The sequence below is a fragment of the Carassius auratus genome, chromosome 27 (genome assembly GCF_003368295.1).
Source record: "Carassius auratus strain Wakin chromosome 27, ASM336829v1, whole genome shotgun sequence".
Lineage (NCBI taxonomy): Eukaryota > Metazoa > Chordata > Actinopteri > Cypriniformes > Cyprinidae > Carassius > Carassius auratus.
Window position 1 is genome coordinate 16268953 of NC_039269.1, and position 21452 is coordinate 16290404.

Sequence of the window (21452 nt, forward strand, 5' to 3'; positions counted from 1 at the left end):
AACTTCCTTTCAAAAAAATAAAAAATAAAACTTAAATATATATATATATATATATATATATATATATATATATATACATATATATACTTTTTTTTTGAACAGTAAGTTTTTTAAAACGGGGGGGGGGGGGGGGGGGGGGGGGGGTTGGGGTTTGCAATGCTGTTTCATGCATTCAGGGTTTTTTACACTGTTAAAAAGTTTAATTCTCATGCTAAGCATAGACAAAGTTTCATTAAAAAAAGTTTTGGATAGTTTTTTTTTCAATCATGGCTCTTTATGACGTACTGTAGACGAGGGTGGAACTCCTTACATGGGCATTTCTCCCAGGAAAAATGTGCCCGCGCACAAATCGACCAGAGCGAGATCATGCCCATCAACGAGCTTCATCCAGTGGCAGTGCTGCACTAGACTTGCTCGGGAAGAATGCCTCCAAAGAAGTGTTTTTGGTTGCAAGGGAAAAATAACTTTGTTCAGCTTTTTAAAGAAACCAGCATTATGTAAAATGTGGACACAATTGGTTTTTCCGGCGCAGCAACAGAGTTTGCTGTATTTGAACATTGTTTCATACTGAAAGAGGGAGTGGTCCCAGCTTTTGAGAGTGAGGAGTCACGTGCTGAAATGGGTTGATTTGGGTGGGGTCTGAGCCGGAGGCACGACTAAACATTCCAGAGCTCTTTAATTTTTGGGCATTTATTTTATATTATATATTGACATTATGAATTATCTTTATGAATTATCTTGTTTTTGGTGTAAGTTACTACACAATGCAGCAGTTTAAAAGTCACAAGTCTCTGGAAAGTTACGAGGCATTCTACAGTGGCTGGGTTCAGGACTTGGCCATCTTCAAGCCTCCAAGTGGTGAAAACAGCGTGGTCCTGGCCAAGGTAAGTTTCTTCACATGCGTTTTAGTGTGTGTTTCACATGCGGCTAAAGGAGAAGGCCATGGTCACAGATGAGCTGGCGTACTGGACGCTCCCAAGCAGCATCAACAAGGTGCAACCAGAGGTTAGTCACCAGATCAATTTTATATCTGCAACAGCCACACACAGATCTCTGGACAGACAAACTGATGGTGAGACCAACAACAGTCCACCGCAGAGAACATGTATGGCCAAAACAACAACCACCAACACCAGAAAAGCTGGCATTATTCTACCGGCAAATCAGCATGACGGGCACAGGATTTGCCATTTTGAGTGTGCTCCCTGACTACTGTGAGCTGTTTAGAGATTCTGTTATGCCCATTCGGAGCCTACAGTCTCTGGTTAATGGAACTGGCCTTAATAGGAGTGACCTACCTGCACTGCAACAGCACTGTCAGACCATAAAGATCATTGCAGATGTGTCTGAGGAACAGGCAGTGCAGATGGATAGATGGACAAGGACAGCACACGTCATCCCTTTGGTTTGCTGCATGGGCAGGGAGAGTCACGGCCATTCTCGATGCATAGCGTCTATGGAACAGACCTCAGTTCTCCATCTCTCTCCATCGTAAAGAGGGTGTGTTACTCAACTCGTGGGCCAGAAACAGCTGCCACCAGTTGGGGAATCAGACACGAGGAGACAGCGAGGCAGGTAAACACTGCCCAAACAGCACACCAGAACACAGATCAACAAGTGCAAACCTGTGTTTTTTTTTTTGTCAACACCAATCACCCTCTCAACTTGAATTCTGAGATGTGCTATGGACCTAGTCTCCTCAACATCTTTCGCCTCCAGCTGTGCACGACCCCTTGTGAATGTAGGTATTTTCACTTCAGCACACATCATGCCCACACTTTCTCTTATATTAAAGCCCCTATCTGCCAGCACAATGTCACCTGGTAACAGTTTGTTCAGTTTGTTTAGTTATATGAATGTCACTTGTGCGCCCACCCCACCCATTCGATATGAAGGAAACGACACCCTGGGGCATTATCACAATTAGGTATTTCATGGTGTATGCGTGTTTGTATTGAGAGAAAGTCTGTGCCCTTGCCAGTACATTTGAGGGTTTTTCGATGAACACCTCGAAGCAGTCCACAATGGCAGCCACATTTTTCCCAAATGACTCCACAAACTGGTGTGGCATACTGGTAAATAAGCATTCCCTGCTTGGCCAGTGCACCAATGGACACAGCTGTGCATACATCACTCCAAGGGTATGGTGAAAGGCATCGGCGACTGTTGTCTTATGAACTCTAAACAGATGGCTGAGGTGCTGTATTGGAAGGTCTAGTCTGAGGCGCATTAAAATCAATAGGAAAAGCTGGAAGGGTGAGAGGTTCTTCATCCTACCTTGAGGCAGATATGGAGTGAGGGTGAGTATAAGTATCTGGAAAAATGCAAAGTTTCGAAGCCCCATGTAATACTTCACTGTGTCATCATCTCCACTCAGAAAGTTCTCATTCATCCTGTACTCATCAAGCTCCCACTTCAGCTCTCTGTTTTCTTCCAAAATATTGTTGATAACATCTCGTCTTGATGTGCAGAGTCCATATTCTATGTCCTGGTGGTCTTGGGCTGGTTATGGCGACTGCTGCTGGCCCTGGGCTGGTGTTGATGTCCAGTCAGGGTGGTTCTCCAACATCTCATATAATGGTTTACCTACAACAGAATAATTTGATTATGAAAAAAACAATGTAATCAATGCTTTACAGTGACAAATCCATCGCAAAACACATGCAAAAAAAAAAAAGCCTGAGAGAGTAACGCTACTCATGGTATGACAAAAGAGCTCAGGGGGTACACGAGACAAAAAGGTTGGGAACAACTGGTGTAGAGAACAAAGAGACAGAGACAAATGCACTACATTTAACAGGTAGCATAATGTCATAAAGAATCTCAACTACTTTTTAGTTAACATTAATGGTTGGCCATTGAACATTTTCGAAGAGGCAACAGTTTGTTAGATAGTTAGCTAGGCAGCAACTTCAGATGCACTTTAGGGTTTGCAACAATATTAGGTAACCTACACTTCGTAGCTTTAAGAGACAGCAACATAAATTTTTTTTTAGAGAACGTACCCAAGTGAAAATGCAGAGAACACACTCTCATCAAAAGTAAGGTCCTTTCTTCTTATTGCAGCCAAACAAGCAATCTGGCATCTCCTCGCCAGGTCAGAAGCTTGTGCCTTGATGGTGTGTCCATTTCAGTAACCTAAAAAACTGCATTCCATTGTTCCTGTGTTTTCCATATGTATCGTGTGAGGTACTGGAGCAGTTTTTGACGCAACAATTACTTTCAGGCATGGTAAAACAGTGCGGAATTGTGAGAACCTCCTCTACTACTGAGTTAACAACACATGTAAACGTAATCATGTTTTGCTGCCGGAATCCTGCCAACATGACGGAGAGGGTGGGGATCCCACAAGATACCATGATATCAAGGGGAGGGGCTCTGAAACATGACGACAACTCCTCACTCTCAATTAAAGATATTGTTCATGATTCAGAACTGCAGATAAGTGAAACTTGTCTTGTAAAATGTCTTGTTTTGTTGGCAAGAGCTCGTCATTCTTTAGCTCCGCCCACAGCACTCCTCCAGGAGCTCAGCTTTTTCTGGAGAGAACCGTAGAGCTGTATCTTTCTTTTATAAAAATGACAAAACTAAAGTATTCTTGGAGATAGGAAGGATGCAGTACTACTCTATAGGTACTCAAGATTAACATGAGATTGGGTGAAACTGTGTGTATTATGCTCCCTTTAATGATTTCTCTTCTGCTCACCAAGCCTGTTTTTTTTAATCCAAAAGACAACAAATACAGCAGTAATTTTGTGAAATATTTTCCCTGTTTAAAATAACTGCTTTCTATTTGAATATATTTTAAAATATAATTTATTTCTGGGATTTCAAAATTTAAAATGTATTATTATAATATTAAAAACAGCTGAGTAGAACTTATTAAGGTTTCTTGAATATAAATTTATTGAATAGAAAGTTCAGAAGAACAGCATTTATCTGAAATATACATTTTTGTAACATTATAAATGTCTTTATCATTCCTTTAGTTCAATTTAAATATTCTAAAAATATTCTATAATTCTATAATGTCTTCCCCCTAACAAAAATAAATACATAAGTAAATAATCTATATATATGTATATGCACAGATAAAGAAGATGATAACCTAACAGGTAACAATTTCCACAGATTTCAAATGAGACAATGGGTCAGTTTATCGATTATCAGAGGATGATCTAAGAGATCTCTGTGGTGAGCATGAACAAATAAGGTCTGAGATGTAGACTGGAGCCAAACAATGGAAGGTTTTAAACACAAAAGATAAAATCTTGTATTCAATTCTACATTTAACTGGTAGCCAATGTAAATGTGCTAAAAAGACTGGGGTTATGTGCTCTCTCTTTTGCTTCCCCATTAAGAAGCGGGCAGCAGCATTTTGAAAAAGCTGCAAACAAGAAAGGGAAAACTGCATATAAAGCATTACTATAATCAAGCCTTGTTGAAATGAAGGCATGAATAATTGTCTCTAGATCACTAAAAGATAAAAGAGATTTCAGCTTACATAAACCCCTAACCTGAAAAAAAAAAAACTAGTTCTAACAACAGAATTTATTTTCTTGTCGAATTTTAACTCTGAATCAAAAACAACACCCAGATTCTTTACATGAGTACAGATATTTGCTTGTAAGGGTCCTAAACTAGAGGACATGCTGTTAACCAATTGAGGGAACCAAATAGACTTGATGAAAATGATCACCCATCCAGCTTTTGATGTCGTTTACACAAGCAAGCAAGTCAGATAAGGAGTTTGACCCAGTTTAAATTGACATTTACAATTATATAGTATCATCCACATAAATGTGATATGGGATCTTGTGAGACTCAAAAATGTAACGAAGAGGGAGCATACATAAAGCAAACAAAATCAGGCCTAAGATGGAGCCCTGTGACACCCCACCAGTAACAGAAGCAGTTGATGAATGAGACTGACCTATGTCCAGAGAAACTCCTCGCAGTAAAATATGATTCAAACCAATCTAACCTGTTTTTAACCTGTTTAAAGAATACAGTGATATACTGTATCGAACACCACATTTAAACCCAACAGTACTAAAACTGCATCCACAAATATAAAACTGTATCCACAAATATAATAAGTATAAAAATAAAAGTTGTTTAACTCTCTTAACAAAGCTGATTCAGTGATATGCTTAGATCTGAAACCACACTGAAAAGGATCCAATATATTATTTTCAATTAAGTAAGGTGATAACTGATTTAAAACAGCTTTCACCAATACTTTTGACAAGAATGGCAATTTCAAAATAGGTCTATAGTTGTTAAAATCAGAAGGATAGAGAATTGCTTTCTTTAGCAGTGGATGAACCACTACATGTTTCAGACAGGATATAACTGAACCTGTCTGTAAGGAAATGTTGATAACATAAATAATATTTGGTGCAACTGCGTCCAACACTTTCATTAGTAGCATAGTTGGTATAACTTCAAGAGAGCAAGTGGTCAATCTTAAACTGGACACTATGCTCAACAACTCAGATAGACAACAGTCTGAGATAGGATGGAAATGTGAAAATTTACCAGGACCCAAAGGTAAATACCAGACCTTCTGTGATGTGTTCATTACAATCTGAGATTTAATGCAAGCAATTTTATGAAGAAACAGCAAAACTTCTCACACAACTCTTGTGGTATGACCAACACCAATCCCAGAAGGAGGATTTAATACATAATTAACGGTAGAAAACAAAAGCTTTGGACAATGGTAATTTTGAGAAATCACATTGGAAAAATATTTAGACATTTGCATGGGAACTGCATCTTTTCTTTCTGCACTTCTACACTCCTTCCATAGAATACAAACCTCTCTATTAATCCAAGGCTGTTTTTCAGATTTTAGCTTCCTTTAGCAATTTAATTTTATATCCCAGTAAATGATGTATTAAAACTAATCGACCAAACCATCCAAATCAGAATACTGTGTCGTGCCACCTGCTGAGAGTTCAGCAAAAACCTTTGTAAACTGTACAGCAGTAGAAGAGTTTATAATTACACACACACACACACACACACACACACATATATATATATATATATATATATATATATATATATATATATATATATATATATATATATATATATATATCAGTGGCGATTTCTTTAAGACTGCAAGGGAATTTTTATTGACTAAAAATGCGTTAGAAAACGTTCATCTCAAAGACGAGTTCGCTCAGGATCAGTTACATATAGCAGGTCGGCTGACTCGATTTCCTTCTCATACATTCCCGCAGCGTCACAGTGCATTTCCCTATTGAAGCCAAGCGTCCATTGCCTTCAATGGGGCTGCTTTGAACGTTTTTTTTTCAGCACTTCGAAACTAGACGGTCATTGTATAAACGCTACGATTATGTCCCGCCCACGGACGCTCAGCATCTCTAAGGGTGAATGGGAAGTGGGCTGGCCCGGACTCTGAGCTTCTGCGTGATGATTAGAGGGTCTGTCGAAAGACTGCATCTCCTTTTGACTGACAGCGATTCTGTACTATAAGGAATCACTGAAGCTATTCGCGCTCAGTCCCATCGCGGATTTCTCAAGTTTAGTCAAAATAAAAACTGCTGAAACCTATTTCTTTGAAATTTGCTGGGAGAAATTGCTTGAATTTTATCATACATTTCACACAATTATACACCACATTCCTTGTTTCAGTTTTACAGAGTTTAATATTTTTTTTTTTAGATCGTTCATTCATTCATTCATATAACGTTAGTAGGCTAGGCTAGCGTCGTGGGTGAAACGATGGCAGACGGTGCTAATATTGTCGACCTGATTTTGGCAAAGCCATTTGAAAGTGTTCCTTACGAGGAAAAACTTAGAATTAAACAGCAGGGCAGATCAACACCTAAGATTGATTTAGTGCAAAAGATAGGGAAAAATAACAGGTCTTTTCAGCTCTCCTGGTATGACAAAGTTAGCTGGCTGACTGGAAGTGCTGTGACAAATAAAATGTACTGCTGGCCATGCCTCTTGATGAAACCATCTCACGGATGTGTTGTTTGGTCAAAGGTGGGGTTTGGAGATCTGTCTAACTTTGACAGGGCATATAAAAGACATGAAAAGAGCAATGAACATGTGAGTGCATGTGCAAGATTAAGTTGCATGGGCAGGATCAGGGTTGAGCATGCAATAAATGAAGGTGCTCGCATTCAAGTGGCTAAACATAATGAAATAGTCAAACAAAACAAGGCCTTCCTAAACCACTTTATTGATGTGACATCCTTGCTTGGCCGGCAGGAGCTGTCATTTTGGGGACATGATGAGAGTAGTGAATCATCCAACAAGGGGAATTACAGGGAGTTCACAGAAACATTAGCTAAATATGACTCTGTCCTGTCCACACAATTCGAGTCCTCAACTGTGTTTTCTGGTATGTCCCATACTATTCAAAATGATTTGATCTCTGCTCTTGCAGCCACCGTTTCTGATCAGATCAGAGATGAAATTCAGGATGCTCCCTTTTTTGGATGGCAGGTGGATGAAACAACTGATATATCCTGCCGTGCCCAACTCTCTGTCATTGTTTGCTATGTGGATAGTGCAGGTAAAATTCAGGAGCGCTTTATTGGATTTTTTGATGTTTCGGGGGGGCGAGATGCCCAGTCCGTTTTTGAAATATTAAATGAGAACATGCATGGCTACAATTTTAAGGACAAGCTTGTGGCACAGACCTATGATGGGGCTGCTGTCATGGCTTCAGATCTCAATGATCTGCAGGCCAAAGTGAAAGCAATAGCCTCCAGTGCAATGTTTGTGCATTGCTATGCACACCGACTGAATCTGGTGCTGTCACAGGGGGCTAAATGCTTGCCTGAGTGCAGAATTCTTTTTGCATCACTCTCTGGATTTGCCACATTTTTTTCAAAATCCACAAAGAGGACATCTTTTCTGGAGTCTGCAGGCTGTTCAAGGTTGCCCAGAAACACTCCTACTCGATGGAATTTCACATCACGGATAGTGAGCACTGTGGCAAACAATTATGATGGCCTCCTGCAGACATTTGAGAACATCATTGCAGATACAACAATGGATGATGATACACTGGATTGTGCCAAAGGCTTTGTGAGGAAACTGGAGGATTTTGAGTTTGTGTTCATGTTGTACACATATGAACAAATCTTCTCTGAGACTGATGTGGTGTTTGATATTGTTCAGCAGTGGGCAATGGATGTTCTTTACTGCAAGAACAGAATTGAATCTCTTCTTGCATTTGTCAAAGAGAAGAGGTCAGAGGGGGCTTTCCAAGCCATTTATGCCAAATCAGCAGATCTCACATCAGACCCACGAGATGAGCCCATGAGAAAGCGCCGTCTGACCCAATTGCAGGATCCCCAAGTGCGATACAGAAATCTGTACATGGCCATCCTTGATAACATCTTGGAGCAGATTCCTTGACGTTTTTCAAAATTGGAAAGCATTCTCTTCTTAGAATTAGTCAATTCAGGGAAATTTGATGACATGAGACAGGTATTTCCAGAGGAGGCCTTCCAAAGTATCCTGAAAAGTTATGGCCATCACTTTGATTCAGGAAGACTGAGGTCAGAACTTCAAGTCCTGTATTCAGATCAGGACTTGCAGGGTAACAGGGGAAAGCTGTGTGATTACTTGGTGTTCCTTAAAGACATGGAGTTGGACAGTGCAATGCCTCAGCTTTACAAACTGTTCTCATTAGTGGCAACAATTGGCGCTACATCTGCAGGTGTAGAAAGGTGCTTCTCCTGTTTAAAGCGACTCAAGTCCTACACCCGAAACACAATGGGCCAAGGCCGTTTAAGCAGCCTGGCTCTGCTGGCCGTTGAGAGGACACTGGTCAAGTCACTTGAAAAGACTCCTAGTTGGTACGACAGGGTCACAGACCATTTTCTTGAAAAGGAACGTAGGGCAGAAATTACTTTTAAATAAATAGACAATTTTATGATGTAGGCCGAAAATGAGCTTCCCCTCTCTGACAGACCAGTAGCCGCCACTGATATATATATTATATATATATATATATATACATATACATATACATATATATATATATATATATATATATACATATACATATACATATATATATATATATATATATATATATATATATATATATATATATGTGAATCTCAATTAGTCGGTCTCTCCATCAATTAGAATGTTGTAGAAAAGTTAATTTGAGTAATTCAACTGAAATTGTGAAACTCGTGTATTAAATAAATTAAATGTACAAAGACTGAAGTAGTTTGGTTCTTTTAAATGTGATGATTTTGGCTCACATTTAACAAAAACCCACCAATTCACTCTCTCAACAAATTAGAAAACTTAATATGACCAATAAAAATAACTTTTTTAGTGAATTGTTGGCCTTCTGGAACTTATGTTCATTTACTGTACATGTACTCAATACTTGGTAGAGACTCCTTTTGCTTTAATTACTGCCTCAATTCGGCGTGGCATGGAGGTGATCAGTTTGTGGCACTGCTGAAAGTGGTATGGAAGCCCAGGCTTCTTTGACAGTGGCCTTCAGCTCATCTGCATTTTTTGGTCTCTTGTTTCTGATTTTCCTCTTGACAATACCCCATAGATTCTCATAGATTTGCTGGCCAGTCAAGCACACCAACACCATGGTCATTTAACCAACTTTTGGTTCTTTTGGCAGTGTGCCAAAAAATAGACAGCGCCTATTTAAAAATAGGCTAGTACTTCTGATATTTGCCGCTGGCTCTGATGTTTCTTTAGTGGTTAAACATAAAACATCATTAGTTTTGGGTAAATCTAACAGGTAATCTTTGGTCTGTATTAAATTTATCTATATGTTAAAATGAAAATAATAAGAGGCAATTGATATAATATTTTGTTTCATTGTAATGGCTGTATATATACACATTTTTCTGAACTAAGTACATTTCTGCAGCTATTATTATTTTTAAATGAAAAACGGAAGGAGGCACTGGTATTAAACATCCTTTTTCGTTTTATTGTAAATATACAGTGAGTAAAATTGCAGTAGCCAAGGCGGGCTGACTGATTTTATCAAGTACGCTGCTGTTTGCAGGATTACCCGAGTCGAATGTGAAAAAGGCTACCGTGGATGCAAGTCCAAAATCAGCATACTTTGTATTGAGAAATGTGTGAGTCACATACATGAGTTCCATACCAACCCACAATCTGAGTACTCACCTGCCCTGGCTGTGCAGTCAGCAAAAGAGCCTGGCATGGCTATGGCAATTAGAACTGTTAAAGGGTGGGAATTTAAAGAATGCCAGAAGGTCAATAATGACGTTCCAGACACCCAAAAGCTCATAGAGGAGCTGAGAACAGAAATGAGACAGATGATTACAGCTGCAATGAAAGCAAACAATAAGACATCCTTACGGTACAGAGAAGAACGACAGCGATGTTGTAAAAAATGTAGGGAAGAGAAAGTAGGAGAAGATTGCCAACACTGCTTCAAATGTGGACAAACAGGCCATTTCTCACTTGGATGAAGAGTACAGAGCTCACAGTCGGGAAACGACCAAGGACTGCTGAGAAAGGGCCATCAGTAGTCCTGCCTGAAGTGTCCCATTCTTCGTCACCAATCCTTTCTGGGGGCTGCATACAAACTAATCAGCCGTCTCGGTTTGCCACATCGAATGCCCATTCATCTAATTCAACCACAGTAAAAGCCAATCTCTGTAGTGTGAAGTATCTCCCACCCCAACATGAATCACAGCTCATTAAATTGATTGGAAAGTGCAGCTTGGTCAACTGCCACATGAATGGTCAGCCAATGGAGGCACTGTGGGACACCGGTGCACAAGCGAGCTTTGTTAATGACGCATGGCGACAACAACACCTCCCAGATACTGTTGTCCGGCCCCTGGAAGAGTTGTTAGGAGAGGCTTTTCTTACCCAGTGAGGCAAGCCCAGTTCAAGATCTAGAATTGAGTGAAGCAATAGTGAAGATTCCTGTGAGACACATCAAGTATATACCCACATCAACTGTCAATGCAGCAAAGCATAATATCACCCTACAGAGAAACCACATTTTGGGTCACTTACAGCCTGTGAAAACAGTGTATCCTGTGGCAGTCCACCCCACAGGACTTGAGGATCCCCTGACAGAGAGAGCCCAAACTTGTGAGTCAGTCCATGAAAAGACCACTACTAATTCAAGAGGCAAATCACCGCCACCAGCATGGGATACCCCTGTGAATCTGGACCATCTCACAAAAGCGCAACAGGAAGCTGTGAGAAAAGTACCAAGAGAAGAGTGTCAAGCTTTTGCTTACAATGACGACGACATTGGTTGCATTCCATCTTTAAAGATGCACATCACGCTTCCTGACACAAGACCTGTGCAGAAAACTTATGTCTGTTCCAAAACCCTTGCATGATGAGGTCAAGGAGTACTTGCAAGACTTGTTAAATAAAGGTTGAGTGGCTCCCTCCGGGTCGGCAAATTCGTCTCCAGTAGTCTGTGTGAGAAAAAAAGATGTCAGTCTTCGGTTATGCTGCGACTACCGGAAGTAAAACAGAAGTCAGTTCCTGATCGCCACACAATCCCTAAGATACAAAGACATGCTGGAAGCACTTGGTTTATTGTCTTGGACCAGGGAAAAGCATACCACCAGGGCTTCCTGGATGAGGAGAGCCAGCCACTATCAGCATTTATAACCCCATGGGGGCTGTACCAATGCATATGCATGCCATTTGGCACCAGCAAAGTTCCAAAGTATGGAAAGCTGCTTGTTAGGCCTTCGGGACACGATATGTCAGCCCTTCCTAGATGACAACTTGGTCCATAGAAGCAGTTTTGAAGATCATTTGGCTCATGTGCGGCTGGTGCTCCAGCGCTACAAAGAGCATGGTGTAAAGCTCAAAAAAATGTGAACTCTTCAAATGCAAAGTGAGGTCCCTGGGGAAGATGGTGTCTGATGAAGGTTATACGATGGACCCAGCGGAGATTGCTCCAGTGCAGACCTTGAAGGAAAGGACACCATCCACAGTGGGTGACCTAAGGAAGATGTTAGGCTTCCTGTCCTATTACCGTTCCTATATCCCAAACTTTTCACGCATTGCCCAGCCGCTGTACCAGCTACTGACAGTAAGAGAAAAGGGTTCCGGTGGATCAGGAATGGTCTCTAGGAAAGGAAAACCCATCCAGCAGAGGAAAGAAAGTAGTTTAACATCACAAACACCCATTGAGTGGACACAAACTCATCAAGTGATACTGAGCAACCTCTTGGATCACCTTGCAAAACCTCCAGTCCTGGTTTTCCCAGATTTCACTCAGCCCTTTGTGCTACACTGTGATGCATCCCAGGAAGGGTTGGGTGCGATATTGTATCAACGTCAGAATGGTAAGATGGTAGTAATGTAATGGCTTACGGCTCCAGAACACTAAGTGCCCCAGAGAAAAGGTATCACATGCTTTCTGGCAAGCTTTAATTTCTGGCATTAAAGTGGGCTGTTTGTGAGTTTCCGCCATTACTTGAACCATCTTTTGTTGTCTACATGGATAACAATCCTTTGACCTATGTGCTCACCCCTGCCAAACTGAATGCCACCGGGCACAGATGGGTTACCGGCCGGGTAAAAATAATGCTGATGCGGATGATCTGTCATGCATGCCACAGGACATCGACAAATTTATGGAGCAGTGCACAGAACAAATACAACCAGAAGTCCTTCAAGCTTCAATGGAGGGAGTGGTAGTGGAGTGTGAAAATCCCTCACAAGGAGCAGGGTTGATTCATTTTAATGCCTTGAGTCTAGTGAGAGAGAGAGACCAAAGTGAACTGGGTCCAGCACTGTCCCCAGCTCAGGTTCGAGAAGCTCAGGAGAATGACAGCATTATTGGGAAAGTCCTAAAGTTGAAGGAGAAAGACCAACGACCAAGTAGAGAGGTAGTAAAAGCAGAACATCCGGATGTGACAATGCTGTTAAAACAATGGTTCAAACTCTGGCTGGGTGAAGATGGAGCACTGTATAGGAAAACTAAGAAAAGAGAACAGTTGCTCTTGCCTGAGTCTTACCATTCCCTGATTCTAACTGAACTCCACCAAAAGATGGGTCATCTGGGTGTGGAGAGAACCCTCTGCCTCATCAGAGACTGCTTTTACTGGCCAAGAATGCAGAGAGATGTTGAACACTTTGTAACCAAAGTATGTGAGTGTCTGAAAAAGAAAAAGCCAGTCAAACGAAGTCAAGCACCTTTAACTCCGATTCACACGACATATCCATTCAAAATGGTCTCAATCGACTTTCTTTATCTGGAGGCCTGCAAGCAAGGTATTGAATAAATTATTGTTGTGATGGATCACTTTACTAGGTTTGCACAGGCATATGCAAAGATAAATCTGCTAAGACTGTTGCAGAGAAACTTTTCAATGACTTTGCTTTGAAGTTTGGGTTTCCCTGTAAAATCCATCATGACATGGGCAAAGAATTTAACCCTTATGCGTTGTTGGGGACGTTTTCGTCCACTAGGGGGTAAAGTTGAGTCTTATTTTGGCCACAACTTTCTCTGTGTTTGAGCTAATGGAATGATTTTTGGTGACAAATCTTATTTTGACCCATATTTTTCAAAAACTCAACGGTACACTGTGGGCAAATTCACTACCCTTTCGAGTTGTTAGTGGATGAAAACATCCACTAAATTAAACTGCTGTAAAAATGTACCAGATAAATATTTGTTTTCCATTTTTTTTGCATAACTCAATTAATCAACTTCAGTCCTGATCAAAACTACCAAATGTTTAAAAAAAATTCCAAGATTTTAACTTTTTAATTACCAAATTCATAAATGATGTCACTGATTTGGAACCCCCCCCCCCCCCCCCCCCACAAAATTACATATTTACAATATAAAAAGTGATTGTGGACTGGATATTTTTTTACCTTTTATCAAAGTCTTGGGCATGTCAAAGATTAGTAACAAAATTGGCTTTGATGCATTGTTAGTTTTTGTGCAGCATTAGATTTACATTTTTTCTCCCTAATTAGTTGTTGGTGGCTGTTTTTGCCCCATTGACTTCCATTATAACAACATTTTTTGATTGCAAAGCCATGACACCATACAATCATGCATTCCTGATTGTTTGTAGTTTTCCCTTTTGGGAAGAGGTAAAAAAAATATTTTTAAAGTTGATCACTAGGTGGGACCATTAAATAAGCCTGTGCAAAAAAAGGCTTAGTTTCTGGCTTGTATATGGAGTTATATGGAGTATAATAGCAAATTATAGTGTTTGTGTGTGTGAGAGATTCTTGATTGTTTGTGGTTTTCCCTGTTGGGAAGAGGTAACATTTGTTATTTTTTACAGTTGATCACTAGGTGGGACCATTTACCCTTTAGATAGGCCCGTGCTAAAAAAGGCTTAGTTTCTGGCTTGTATATAGAGTTATATGGAGTATAATAGCAAATTATAGTGTGTGTGTGTTTGTGTGTGTGTGTGTGAGAGAGAGAGAGAGAGAGAGAGAGAGAAAGAGAGGGTGTGAGAGATACCTTTGTGCACTTACCTTGATGTACAGGATCGGAAAAAATCCAAATATGCACTTCATGCTCTCAGAACTACATGGAGTAAACAATAAAACAAGAAGTGTGTTTATGCACATGCTGCCTTATGATGGTGAAAAGTACAGATGGCCTATATTTGAAATGCTCGTCTTTTCTTGATGGTAAAGCCAGTTTAAAACCTTAAAATCCTGTAAAAAAATCTACTTCGCATCAAATTTATGAACAATGTATTATGAACCAAAATGCAATACCAACTTCAAATAAGCTGCAGCTCGCTGGAGGGGTCAAACTGCATAATCATTTCTAAAACTTTGGTACAAGTTGTTGCTGCTCTTCTCACCATTAAATGACCAGCACGATGCCATGCAAGTGTTTAAATCCATGTACTTTGTTTTTGTTTAGTCTATTCCCTTGTTAAGTCTGACGTCACGTAGCAGCGCTTCCGTGTCCAAATGCTGTATCAGTTACCACGAGAAAACAACAAAAGGTGCTAATATAAACTCACAATGTGATAGAATACTAGCGAAAAAGTTATAATCTTAACCTTTAACTCCATACTGAAGTCCCTGATAGCCAGACAATGAAAATATAAATATAAAAAAATATATATAAAAATTATTTGTGTTTGGGACACTGTGAGCATGGAGACTGTAGTGTATATCGTAAGTTTGAAAGCGTTTAGCTTAAATTATCAATATGAATAAACAATGCTCACAAACTGCTGCTGAGGTCATATTCTCAAGTGAAGCGAGTTGAGGTCTGGACCCGAAAACAGCGCTTCTTACGTCATCACTTAACAACCGAATACTTTCACCACCATTAAAAGGCAGCAGGTGCATAAATACACTTTTGTTTACTCCATGTAGTTCTGAGAGCTGAGGTGTACATTTTGATTTTCTGAAATACATCAAGGTAAGTGCGCAAAGGTCTCTCTCACACACTCTGTCTCTCTCTTTCTCAAACACACACACATACACACACAATATAATATGCTGTTATACTCCATATAGCTTCATATACAAGTCAGAAACTAAGCTTTTTTGCACAGGCCTATCCAAAGGGTTAATGGTCCCACCTAGTGATCAACTGTAAAAATAACAAATGTTACCTCTTCCCAACAGGGAAAACCACCAACAATCAAGAATCTCACACACACAGAAACACTATAATTTGCTATTATACTCCATATACAAGCCCGAAACTAAGCCTTTTTTTGCACAGGCCTATCTAAAGGGTTAATTGTCCCACCTAGTGATCAACTGTAAAAATCTTTTTTTTTTCCTCTTCCCAAAAGGGAAAACCACAAACAATCAAGAATGCATGATTATATGGTGTCATGGCTTTGCAATCAAAACATGTCGTTATAATGGAAGTCAATGGGGCAAAAACAGCCACCAACAACTAATTAGGGAGAAAAACAATTAATCTAATGCTGCACAAAAACTAAAAATGCATCAAAGCCAATGTTGCTACTAATCTTTGACATGCCCAAGACTGTTATAAAAAGTAAAAAAAAAAATCCAGCCACAATTACTTTTATATTGAAAAAAAGTCATTTTGTGTGTTTTTTCCCCCCAAATCAGTGACATCATTTATGAACTTGGCAATTAAAGAGTTAAATTCTTGGATTCTTTTAAACATTTGGTAGTTTTGATCAGGAATGAAGTTGATTAACAGATTTATGCAAAAAAAAAAAAAAAAAAAAATATGAATCTGATACATTTTTACAGCAGTTTAATTGAGTGGATGTTTTCATCCCGAACATAACGAAAGGATAGTGAATTTGAACAATGCACAAGGGTTAACAATAAACTGATGAAGAAACTGAAAGAACTCTGTAGAATTTGCGGATAACACACCACACCCTACCATCCACAAGGCAATGGACAAATGGAGCGATTCAATCCCACCCTATTGTCCATGCCCAGTACCCTTACGGATGAGGAAAAAGTAGACTGGAAGAATTCCTTGGCCAAAGTGGTTCATGCATAAAATTGCACACAAAGTGAAGCAACAGGGTTTTCTCCGAACTACTTGTTGTATGTAAGATCCTCTTGCTTACCACTTGACATTCTTTTCAACCTGAAGACAAATGAGAAGTATGGCACTTACCAGGACTATGTGTCTCATTGGAAGGAAAGGATGAGTGAGGCATACCAAATTGCATCAAAGACAGCTTCAAAAACAGCAGCCCTTGGGAAAGCCTACTATGACCAGAAGGCTCAAGGGAGAGATCTTCAGCCTGGTGACCGGGTCCTGATCCACAATCTAACTCTGAGGGGGGGTCCCGGGAATATACGGTCATACTGGGAAGATTAGGTACATGTGGTAAAGGAAAGGAAACACGCCGAAAGTCCAGTATGAAGTGAGACCTGAAAGGGAAAATGGGAAAAGCTGTGTCATCCACAGAAATCTTCTCCTACCGTGTGACTTCCTGCCGCTGGAAAAGGAAAAATCGTATCGACTCAGAAAATGCAGAGACAAGCTGATGGTTAACACAGAATTGCAACGCTTCACTTGTGATTGACTTTCAAATGTTATATCTGTCTTCCAGGTTTGCATACAACATTGCTATATTCAATGTGTTGAACCAGAATCGACATCTGCTTCTTTCTACATGTGTAAAATATAGTGTGTAATGTTACAAAAAAGCTTTTTATTTTTGATAAATGCTGATCTTTGGATATTTTTTATTAATCAAAGAATCCTGAAAAAAAAAATACTAAACTGTTTTAAATATTGATCATATAAATAATTAAAAAACAGCAAATCAGCATATTAGAATAATTACTTATGGATCATGTGACACTAAAGACTGGAACAATGGAGTAATGGTGCTGAAAATTTAGCATTTACATTTTAAAATATATTCAAATAGAAATCAGTTATTTTAAATAGTAAAAAATATTTTAATATATTATTGCTTCTGTTGTATTTTGAATCAAATATAAATGTAGGTTTGGTGAGCATAAGATAATTATTTCACAAACAGGCAGGGGCGTAGCCATCTTTTCAGAAGTGAGGGGGACAGAAATTAAATATATATAACATTTCTGTAATCTATATAGCCTACCAATCAACAGTTTTTGAACTGTAATATATTTAGTTTTTAAAGAAGTCTATTCTACTCACCAAGCCTGCATTTATTTGATCCAAAGTACAGCAAAAACAGTAATATTTCGAAATATTTTTATATTTAAAATAACTTTTTCCCCTATTTGAATATATTTTAAAATGTAATTTATTTGTGATAAAAAGCTGTATTTTCAGCATCATTACTCCTGTCTTCAGTGTCACATTCTTCAGAAATCATTCTAATATGCTGATTTGCTGATTGTCAATATTTAAAATATTTTTCAATTTTTTTTAAATATTTTTCAGTATTCTTTGATGAATATAAGGATCCAAAGATCAGCATTTATGTGAAGTAAAAAGCTTTTGCAATATAATACACTATATCATTCAAAAGCTTAGAGAAAATAAATTATAGAAATGAACACTTATATTTAGCAAGGACTCTTTTGTGGGTTCCCAGCAACACCACTGCTCCCTGGGCACCACTGCTCCGGGTGTGTGTTCACAGTGTGTGTGTGCACTTTGGATGGGTTAAATGGAGAGCACAAATTATGAGTATGGGTCACCATACTTGGCTGAATGTCACTTCATTTCACTTTGAATTTATCAAAAGTGATGATGAAGTAATAATTTTTTAAAAGATTTCTATTTCAAATTAAATGCTGTTCTTCTGAACTTTCTATTGATCAAAGAAACCTGAAAAAAATCTACTCCGCTGGTTTCAACATTATCATAATGTGTTTCTTGCTTCTTTTTCTTTTTTTCTTTTTTTTTTGAGAAGCAAATCAGAATATCAATTATTTCTGAAGGATCGTGTGACTGGAGTAAATGATTCTAAAAGGTCAGCTTTGAAATCTCAATAAATTACATTTTGAAATATATCCAAATAGAAAAAAGTTAATTTTAATAGGTTAGTAAAAATATTTCACAATTTTTCTGTTTTGCTTTACTTTGGATCAAATAAATGCAGGCTTGGTGAACAGAAGAGACTTGTTACTGTTCAAAAACTGTTGACTGGTAGTGGATACTATAGGCAACTTAAATATTTCTCAAATTTCTAGCTTTGAAATGGCTTAGAAATCTGTAACTGCTGGACAATAATAAATAATAATGATTTGTTTATATACTACAAACAAATGTTTTTATCACATAATAAGGCAGAATCGTTTCTATTCTGTAATAAATGCTATGTCAATTGGAACTTATCACCTGCTGGAGATTACTTGAAAAAAACATACATTGTTGCAATCGTATGTTTAATGTCTTCGTGTTTGCAAAAGTTTCTGGGGGGTTTTTTCTTTTATTCTGGGTCCGAATTAAATATCAAATCATATGCAGACTATTCCGTGTCTTTGGGTTTAAATCTATATTTATTCAAACCAGCTCTTGAAAACTTCTATGAGAACAAAATCGACCGAAAAAGTGCGGGGGACGAATTTCCATGATATTAAAAGTGTGTGTGTGTGTGTGTGTGTGGGAGGGGGGGGGGGGGGGGGCACGACCCCCGCGTAATCTACGCCCCTGCAAACAGGGCTTAGCTTAAGCCAGGACTAGGCCTTAGTTAAATTAAGATATTTAAGAAACTTTTACAAAAATGCCTTAGCAGAAAACATTAAGGTGTGCATATTGTAAGATATGTCAGAGCAAGATATTTTCAGTTGAGATAGCTCAAACATGCATTTTAGTCTGGGACTTGCCTGTGAAACTGGGGTAAAAATCTTACTGTTCAAAAATGTTTGACTTGTAGTATATATATATATATATATATATATATATATATATATATATATATATATATATATAATAAATAAAACAACATATATCAATATTAAACTATGACTGTGACTAATTAAGTCCGTAGATGAACATAAGTATTGTTTCTAAAAAGACAAGGTAAAAATATGTCCCTTGACTGTGGTATTTAAATACACTTCAAATAAGGGCTGCAACATACTATTATTTTGATAATCAACTAAAATCACCATCTGGTCATCTGTGCAAAAAGCAAAATAAGACATTTATTAAATAATTAAAAGAAAATGTAATTTTATGTCATATAATTTGATAGCACCGATTCTTCAAAATGATTAATAAATTAATCATATTAATTATAAAACTAATAAATAATTTGCATCAGCTTTCATGTGAAAAACCTAAACAGAATTTATAACTTAACAGTAAATGAGGAAGTCCAGATTTATTTGATTTTTTTGACCCACCTGTTTCTGACCAGGATTTGGCACAGGCAGGTCTGTGCAAAGTTTTAAAACAGAAGGGGCTCCAAACTCAGACACCCTAATGGCTCTCATTAATTTAGATGTGGCCATAGTAGCCCCTGCAAAACAAATGGATTGAAAAGGTAGGTTGAAGTTTAACTGGTTTCTGCACTGTTGAAAAAAAAAAAAACAATCAGTAAATTAGGACATCTGAATCGAAACGATCTAACTAGAGCTTTCTCCAATAGCCTATTAGCATATAGCACATGTAGTGCACAATCGTTATACAGGTTTGCGTTATAAAGAAAGAAAATAAAAAACGTTATAGATACATTAATTTGCTGCCAGGCAGGTCGTCGTCGTCGTCTGCTTCTTCTTTGGTGTTTTTTTGGTTAACTTGTTAGTGCATTACCGCCGCTAACTGGACTGGAGTGTGGAGCATATTCTTTTATTATTATTATTATTATTTATTTATTTATTTTGGCAACCGCTCTTAACATTGCATTACTGCTATCATCAGGTAGCTTGGATCAGAAACATTTCCTATATTTCTTAACATTTTATACCGTATAGCAACAACAACAACAACAACAACAACAATAATAATAATAAAACTGGGCTGCATGTTCAACTTCTCCAGTTTCCAGCTTACCAGATACCTCCAGCTGCAGAACACTTATGTCACATCAGTCTCTCTCTCTCTCTCTCTCTCTCTTTACATTTTTTATTCAGTTCCATCACACAAAGGCACAATGCAAACAGGTAAACGCTGCACATCTCAAAGCATGCAAAACAGAACAACAAAAATGATAAATGAATACAAACATATAAATAAAACCATAAATAAATAAATACAATAATAAAAATAAATAAATTAAAATTAAATGTATGTATTTAGCAGACGCTTTTATCTAAAGCAACTTACAGTGAACTCAGGCTATCAAATTTTACCTATTATGTGTCCCCGGGGAATCAAACCCCCAACCTTGTGCTATCAATGCCCGACCAATTGAGCTACAGGAACACTATAAAAATAAATACAGTATAAAAAAGTAATACATACATTAGGGCAGTTACATACATTTTAAAAGGTTTAGAACTTGTATGGTTTTTATAAGCTTCTTATTTTGTGATCGCATATAAGAAAGGGTTTCAAAGTATATTTTAAGATCAGTGTTAAAAAATGTAATATATGATGGTTTCTTCTGAATTATCTTTGACTTATGAATATAAAACTTTGCTAAGATAATTAGCAGATTAATAATATAAATATCTTTGTCAGAAAAAATATGGGTTTTTGATAAGTAAAATATCATGAGTTTCTAAATTAAGGGCTTTGTTTATTATGTGGGTTTGTTTTCTGGTCCATATCCTTTCCTTAAGAAGGTGTGCTAAATACTGATTTATGGCATATAAAAATACCATATATATTTATATATTTTACTTTTGTATTATGGAGTGACACTTTCACATACTTTTCTATACCCCTCTGATTATATAATGGAAAATATTACAATATTACAACAACAGGTATCAGCAATAATGATAATTCTCACTATAAAAATAATATTTTCTCTCGAGGTAAGACGTGGATTATCCTTCACCTGAAATGTTTGTCTTCATCCTGATATACGCGAGGCAAATGTTGAATCACAGTAATTAGG

The 21452-nt window shown here is 38.0% G+C and overlaps 2 protein-coding genes across 8 annotated transcripts in view; one reads left to right on the top strand and one right to left on the bottom strand.

Annotated features, from left to right (window-relative positions):
- The window catches only part of cryz (crystallin, zeta (quinone reductase)), a 55781-nt gene extending 35575 nt beyond the window's left edge, over positions 1-20206 (bottom strand). For 3 of the 7 annotated variants that reach the window (XM_026206195.1, XM_026206200.1, XM_026206201.1), the window contains exons 1-3: positions 20121-20179; positions 19792-19959; positions 1985-2586 (exon numbers count right to left, since the gene is read on the bottom strand). In XM_026206195.1, the coding sequence (XP_026061980.1) occupies positions 1985-2392 (408 nt within the window). In that variant the 5' untranslated portion in view covers positions 2393-2586; positions 19792-19959; positions 20121-20179. Of the gene's footprint in view, positions 1-1984; positions 2587-3005; positions 3769-19791; positions 19960-20120 lie in introns of those variants that run through there. The other 4 variants (XM_026206198.1, XM_026206197.1, XM_026206202.1 and 1 more) reach the window with 3 other exon arrangements.
- On the top strand, positions 6118-8982 carry LOC113045661 (zinc finger MYM-type protein 1). The gene is made up of 2 exons (XM_026206194.1): positions 6118-8365; positions 8609-8982. The coding sequence occupies exons 1-2, from the start codon at positions 6760-6762 to the stop codon at positions 8917-8919; spliced, it is 1917 nt and encodes a 638-aa protein (XP_026061979.1). The 5' UTR covers positions 6118-6759; the 3' UTR covers positions 8920-8982.
- Positions 20207-21452: the final 1246 nt, after the last annotated feature.

Coding starts and splice junctions, on each gene's coding strand:
- LOC113045661 (XM_026206194.1), top strand. CDS start 6,760: ATGGCAGACGGTGCTAATATTGTCGACCTGATTTTGGCAAAGCCATTT. Junction 8,366..8,608: donor TCCCCAAGTGCGATACAGAA/ATCTGTACATGG, acceptor GTAACAGGGGAA/AGCTGTGTGATTACTTGGTG.